Below are 7631 nucleotides of genomic sequence, written 5' to 3'. Positions count from 1 at the left end.
AGAGAGAGAGAGAGAGAGAGAGAGAGAGAGAGAGAGAGAGAGAGAGAGAGAGAGAGAGATATGGTGGGGGGCAGGATTCTTGGTCCTGTTCCTTGGAAAAGCAAAAGGTGGTAAGGCCAAGTGTGGACAGACTTGGAGGTTTAGTTCAAACTCACATGCAAAGTCCTTGATTTCACTTGATCTCAGTAGCAACCTCATGAGATTTGTAAAGAAATTATTAATACATAATTCATAATTAAACATACCTTGTACTTTTGTACTTGCTTCTACAAATTTTTCAGAAGCCAGTTTGACTCCAAGGTTTGTTGGATGCCTATTGTGTGCCAGCTTTCAGATCATGAGTCCATCAAGAATTGAAATTTAATTTATACCTCTGTCAAGTAGTCAGGGACATAGATGACTGCATGTATAAGGATAATCTCTGTATACATTTACTAACAGTTATGCCTGTCATGTTCATCGCCTGTTAGAGGACATCAGGATTACAGGGACCTGTACAGGAAATAGTTTCCAGGAGGGGAGATGAGTCACCTCCCAACGACAGATAATTGCATGAATTAATGAAGACACATGATAAGCTGATAATACAATAGCAGTGTGCTGGTGATAGAATAGCCAATTGGTTTGGGCTCCAGTCATTTGAAAAGCAGACAAAGATGTAATTAGTGGGCATAAGAGTTTAACCTGTGCAAAATTCCAAAACCTTCATTCTTCGAAGGTCATGACACATGTTGTAATTGAGGTGAGGACTTGCCCGTTGTGGATGAGATTCACTGTCATAGGAGATCTCCCCATAGTGAAACCATTCCACAGACTGGGAACCAGCAAAATAGTAACAATTTGGAAATAAGAACAAGTTGACTCTTTGGTCATATTATGAAAAGTGGTTCACAATGCTCAACAGAAAGGCACTGCAAAGAGCTATGTAGTGGATCTCAGCCAGACTCCCAAGATGTTGTAAGGATGCCTGGTCCTGAGGCTGCTTCTGCAGAGGGGCTGGGACTCTACATCTTGCCCTGTTCTAGCAGCCTCATTATGCTTTTTTTGTTCTGAGAAATGCCAGGACCAAAACAACCTGGGGAGGAAATGGTTTCCTTCCTTTAGGCTGAAGTCCATCATCAGGGAAACCGAGGACAGGAACTTGAGGCAAGAACTGAAGCAGAGGCCATAGAGGGGTGTTGCTTATTGGCTTGCTCCCCCTGGCTTGCTCAGCTTGCTTTTTTATGCCACTCAAGTCTACCTTCCCAAGGGTGGCAGCAGCCATATAGGGCTGGGCATTCCCTCATCAATCATTACATCAAAAATGCTTCATGGACTTAAACACAAGTGAATCTGATGGGGTATTTCTTCTTTCCAATTGAAGTTTTCTTTTTTCCAGATGATACTAGCTGTGTCAACTTGATAAAAAAAATTTAAGCACTACATTAGCATACAGCCACTCAGAAAGTTCAGTGTATCCTATGTCGTTCCTTTTTTTAATTTTTTTAATTTTTTTATTTTTTGGTTTTTCAAGACAGGGTTTCTTTGTGTAGCCCTGGCTGTCCTGGAACTCACTCTGTAGACCAGGCTGGCCTTGAACTTATAAATCTGCCTGCCTCTGCCTCCCAAGTGCTGGATTAAAGGCGTGCGCCACCACTGCCCGGCTCCTATGTCTTTCCTTAATGAGCATCTTCAGTAATAACTTCTGGTCAGGCTTTCAGATATGGGCAGGACATCTTGACCAGAGTCACAAGCATCTTCCTCTTGGTTAGAGGGCTCCCAAAGTAGAATGAATTGCCCTTTTGATTTTTGTATGGGTTAGCCTGGAGCTATTTGAATGTCCTTGTTTTAAAGCACCCAGGTCTATTTTGGGCTCACATCCTTACATGGCTAATGGAAATTGAGGTGGATGGAAAATGCTATGAAAGATTGTCTCATGCATTTAGCAACCCTGGAACCCCAAGTGTTGAAGGACATTATTACTTCCAGGTCATTGTGACAACCTAAATCTCAATATCCTTTCAATCTCAAACTTGAATCCCCTAGACAAGGTAGGTAGGATGTCAACTTCAGTGCCATTTGAGAACCACTGACTTGAGTCTTGTTTGCTTAAATATTTCGCTCTTGTTGGGGCAAGTTTATGCCTAGGAAACTTTATGACTAGCCAGGGAGTCAAATGCATGGTTAGTCATGAAGCTCAGGCTCCCAGGTTTTCTCTCATCACTAAAACACTCTAATAGTTCATGGGAATCCTGGACACCCAGAGCTGGGGAGTTTAGGAAAAGACATTATCTTAAGGGCCTTTCATGAGTCCCAAGGCCCTCCCGAGCCACCAGTCCCCTGTCTGTAGTGCTGACATGGTGTGTTTTGTTAGTACCTCTCTGGAGAACCCACTCCACAAGATCTTCTCCTCGTTGATGAAGAGTCTTTCTCCCTTCTTGGCATACACATTGTAGTACCCAACCTCCTTGAACACAATGGAGCCGTCCTCTGGGGAGAGGCGCCAGTTGATGATGGAATAGTTCCCCACCAGGTCACCGCACTCATCGAATGTCACCTGCTCCCCCATGTTGTTGGTGAAGTTCAGGTGCCGTAGGTGCTTCAGGACCTGAAGAGGACAGAGATGAATGAATGAGACTGCTACTTGTGGCTTTGTTGGTTGTATACAGTGAATATCTCATTCCAGCAAAGAAAGAAACGTGAAACTGAAGAAGAGCCTTCCTTCATTTTTTGTTACAGCGCTTGATTGTGTCTGTGGTAGCTATGGTAAGCTACACTTTATTGACCACCTACAATGTAAGTGGTTTAGGAAACACTTTTTTGGAGCTGGGGAGGAGAAAAGATTGTATCTTCCCTGACCATATCAAATGAAAACCTCTTTAGGTGCATCATGACCTTTGGAACCATGACCACCAGGACCAGGTCTTTCCTAGTATCTCCTGAGTTGGGTGTTGGGGAAGGAGAAGAGGGAAGACTGAAGGTTCTTGATCTTTGCATCTTCTTTCCTTATGGCTTTGAGTCTCTATAGATGTTTTGCTGCCAAAATTCAGTGTGGAGTAGAAGGAAGGAACAGAGACACTGTGGGTGGAGCCCTGGCCATCACTGTTGACAGTCATGACATAGCCTTGAATTGATCTAAGGTCTTAGGGGTCAACAGAGCCCTTGCACATAAAAGCAACTGTAGTAATAGGTATTATACATGAGTCATTTGAAGTTTTAAATATTGTTTAACTGCCTCTGAGGCACAGCCCACAGTGTTTTCTGTTATTTAATCACAAAGTAGCATGAATGCCCTTCCCCCCTTTGATTTTGTTTGTTTGTTTGAGACAAGGTCTCACTGTGTAGCTCTGGAACTCATTTTGTAGATTGTGCTGGCCTTGAACTTAAGAGCTCCAACTCCACCTCTGCCTCTGAGTGCAGGGAGTAAAGGCATATGCCACCATGCCTGGCTCCACTCCCCGTTTTATTAATTGGGGAACTGAAGTACAGAAAATTGAAGTACTTTGTCCTGAATCACAAGCCCATGCTTGTAAGTAAGCACCACATTCTGTTGCAGCTCCTGGTCTGTGCTACCGAGGCACCAAGTGAGAAGACAGGCCCAGTCAGGAACAGAACACACTCATTTCCACTGTACCTCAGGAACCTCTGTCCCTTGCAGGTCCCACTTTCCTGCCTGAGGTGTGGTGAGGCCTAGTTGGGTTGGCTAAAGTGCCTCAGATTGAGCACTGCGTCTTCTGGTCTGTGGATTGGAGAACATCTAGAGGCAACATCCACTTTCATAGTTTTTTTTTTCTTTTGTTTTGGTGGGGGCATTCATATGGCTTTGCCACATAGCCCAGGCTGGCTTTGAAATCACAGTCTCACTGTCTCTGTCTTCTGAGTGTTGTGGTTACAGGCATGCCATACCATGCCCAGCTTTTAATTATTTTAAAAGTACTTAAAAATCTAGTATCTAATCAGATACTAGGGAAAAGTTTAGTGTAAGTCCATATGGACTTGGCCTTACTGGACCATGCTAAAGCCCAAACAAATATCAGTCCTTCACAGATATCTGATGTGTGTGACAAACTATGCTAAGCCTTGCTGGGCTGGCCAGAGCCCCAGGAGAACCTCACAGAGATGCTGCTGCTTCTTAACATACTCTTGTATTGATTGGATTTTAACATTTGCATCTGTTGAAAGGACAGAACAGGAATGGTCAGGATTTACTCATAAGAACTCAGAGACATGTTTGGAGGCAGAAGTCCGTGGCGGAAACCTGCTCACCTTTAGGCATGTTCCTGGCTGCTTCACCAGGCCTGCTTTTGATAGTCCGCTCTCTTAGTGTCCTACTGCCCCTCTGAATGTCCTGGCTTTTGTTCCAGCACCTTGAGGCATAGGGCCTACTTCTTCTATACCAGCCAGTTCTACAACCAGACAGAACTATCCTCAAACCCGGTGAGGAATGAATCCCACCAAGATGTTGTATCTCTCATTTTCTTCTGAGCCTTCCCCAGTGGTCGTCAGTCTTTGTCTCCATCATCTTTGTCTTCATTTTTACTTACTTCCTAAATCAGTCTTGACTAGAGGGGGTCATATGTGCCCTCCTTTAAGAGTGCACCTGCCGTTCCTACTTTCTTTTACAAAGGCGTCTCTGTGTGCTCACATCCTTCTCACAGGAGCACACAGCTCCCTGCTCTTTAACAGTCTCCCGCCTGTGGCTCTCAGAGTTTCCTTCTTCTGACTCTTACACCTCTGTGATATGGCCATAGCTCCTCCGACTTCTGGCTGAGGCTACAAAGCTCCTCCCACTTCTGGTTGAGGATATACAGCCCCTCCCACTTCTAGCTGAAGACCTTTCATGGCTCAGATGAGCATTCTTCAAACCTCTCTAGGAAGCTTCCAGAAGCTTCTTACCTTAGTCTTCTCTGCATGTAATCACTTTATCATGGAAGACACTACGGTTGCTACTGCCTTTTCCACTTGCCACACCAACTCTGGCTTTGCCATGAAAGGAGATTAGAACAGTAGAGAGGGAGGTGTGAAAGCCTGTCTAGTGCCGTGTGTCAGCATTGATATCTATGAATATAGTTTCACTGATGCCTCACGACCCTGTGGATTCCTTTTATGCACAATGAAACTGGACACAGAAGCAACTTGCAGAAGTCAGTTGGTAAAGGTTAGGGCTAGTATGCAAACACACCTTTCTGCTGCGCCATGCTGCCTCCAGTAGAACTGGCTCATTGTCCAAGGTGAAGAGGTAACTATGATTTCCTTATTAAATACATTTTTTTAAAAAGTATTACTCTTATTCGAAGAACCCTTCATGTGTGCATGTGGTTAATATTAGGTGCTGAGCTGACTGGATTGCAGATTACCTGAAAATCTGGTCAAGTGGTATCTGGATGAGCAACCTAGTGTGTATCAGAGAGTTCTAGCAGTTAGCTTGGTGGGAAAGACCCACACCTAATGTCAGTGGACACCATGTAACCTTAGGGTGATCAAAGAAAACAAATATGGACGGTAAACTGGCCTCTCTCCTGTAGACTGAGGATACACTCGCCTTTTGTTGGATGTCGGAAGTTCGTGCTCGGGACCCCAGGATTTCACCAACAGCTGCATTCCCAGGTTCTCAGGATTTCATCTTCCAGCTGAGAGTCACACTATTGGCTTCTCTACTTATGAGGTCTTCCAATGGAGCCATGCTACCAACATCCTGTGTCCCTAGCCTGTAGACTGAGGACTTCTCATCTTCTATAAATGCATACAAGTATATCCATAGCCCATTGTCTTGCTTCTCTGAGAACTCTGAATAATATTATATGAAATATGGAAAGTAGAGCCATCAATTTCTTTCCTCTTGTGGCTCTTAACACATTGTACTGGCTGGTTTTGTGTGTCAACTTGACACAAGCTGAAGTTGTCACAGAGAAAGGAGCCTCCCTTGAGGAAAGGCCTCCATGAGATCCAGCTGTAAGGCATTTTCTCAATTAGTGATCAAGGGTGGGAGGACCCATTGTGGGTGGAGCCATGACTGGGCTGGTGGTCCTGGGTCCTATAAAAAAGCAAGCTGAGCAAGCCAGGAGAAGCAAGCCAGTAACATCCCTCCATGGCCTCTGCATCAGCTCCTGCCTCCATGTTCCTGTCCTGTGTGAGTTCTGGTCCTGACTTCCTTTGGTGATGAACAGCAATGTGGAAGTGTAAGCTGTATAAAACCCTTTCCTCTCCAACTTTCTTCTTGGTCATGATGTTTGTTCAGGAATAGAAACCGTGACTAAGACACACAGCAAGCAACAGATGACTACTCTTCTCTCTTCTTGTTCACTACCCTCTACAGTGTCCAGGAGTAGGGAAAGATGGGACAAGAGCTGGAATGCTATTTTTTCATAACTAGGTGATTACCTTCCACACAGACAGATAACACAAACAAACAAGCAAGCATCACTGGCTTCAGTTGACACACTTAACCTTTACCAACTGACTTCTGCAAGTTGCTTAGCCTTCTGCTTGGTTCTGGCTGGTGATTTCAATCATGTTCCTAACTTGGAAGAAGGATACACTCCAAAATCATATCCTCAAAGTTTTCAAGTTTTCACTAAAGAACTCGTTATGCTGGATTTCTATAGTAGGGATTCATTTGACTGCAGCCTTCTGAGTTGTGGCTTTCTCATTTGCCCGAAATTGCCCTAAAGTCCTGTTTGCCCCCACATAGTTTTCTAGTGTACTGTAAATACACAGAACCCTTAGAGTGAACCATGGAGTTTAAAACCCAGATCCTGCTGACACCAGTCTAAGAATAATGTCTGACAAGCCTGAAATTAGTTTGAGATAATCAGGTACATTCTGCCATAGATGAAACCACTATTCTCTTAACAGTTTTTATTTTGTATGGATGGATATTTTGCCTGCATCCATGTCTGTGTACCATGTGCATGCCTTGTTCCTCTAGGAGGCCAGAAGAGGACACCTGATTCCTTGGAACTGGAGCTATATTGAGAGCTACTATGTATGTGCTGGGAATCAAACCCAGGTCCTCTGGAATGAAGAGTGCCACCTCACCTGGCTTGTGCATATGCACATATCTGTACATGTGCCAGAGCCCAAAAAGGACATCTGGATTCAACTTGCATATCAAGTTTGCTTATCCCCTATGGCATCTCTCCAGCCCCTTGCTGTACACAATATTCCCCGCTTCCCTATCCTTTGCTTTACTGATAATGCAGAAGCAGGTTTCAGACCAAATTTACAAAGTTTTACTGTTCGTGACTGAGTCAAAGGAAGGAGACCCTCTTCTTCCTGGGGCACAGATCAAGAATCAGTCATATAGCTTTCTGCGGAATAAACAATGACAAAGCTAAACAAAGTAGCAAAGGAATTAGTCAATGGACAGCTGAATCACCCACAAGATCACATTACTCGATCTATTTAAGGGACCTATTAATTGTAATCAAAATTACAGTGTTTTTCCTTTGATCCTGTTAGATAGAAATGAATGCTTAAACTTGATCTGATGATCACTATGCATCCTTCTCCAGGAATGTTGAACAATTTGATGAAAGCATGTGATTTTTGTCTCCTGAGCACAAATTTATAGAGTAAATAAATGATGAGATATATTTCCTCAGTCAAATTCACACTGTGTGGTATATATAAATGTATTTTAATTTTAGGTT

At 43.8% G+C, this 7631-nt stretch overlaps 1 protein-coding gene across 2 annotated transcripts in view; it reads right to left on the bottom strand.

Moving 5' to 3' along the window:
* The window catches only part of Casr (calcium sensing receptor), a 77390-nt gene that overhangs the window by 4187 nt on the left and 65572 nt on the right, over positions 1-7631 (bottom strand). The window contains exon 5 of one of the 2 annotated variants that reach the window (XM_028752291.1): positions 2357-2587. In XM_028752291.1, the coding sequence (XP_028608124.1) occupies positions 2357-2587 (231 nt within the window). Of the gene's footprint in view, positions 1-2349; positions 2588-7631 lie in introns of both variants that reach the window. The other variant, XM_028752290.1, reaches the window with a different exon arrangement.

The sequence above is a fragment of the Grammomys surdaster genome, unplaced genomic scaffold, assembly GCF_004785775.1.
Source record: "Grammomys surdaster isolate TR1022 unplaced genomic scaffold, NIH_TR_1.0 125889, whole genome shotgun sequence".
Lineage (NCBI taxonomy): Eukaryota > Metazoa > Chordata > Mammalia > Rodentia > Muridae > Grammomys > Grammomys surdaster.
The sequence above is the reverse complement of the archived record's forward strand: the minus strand, read 5'-3'. Positions and strand labels throughout refer to the sequence as shown.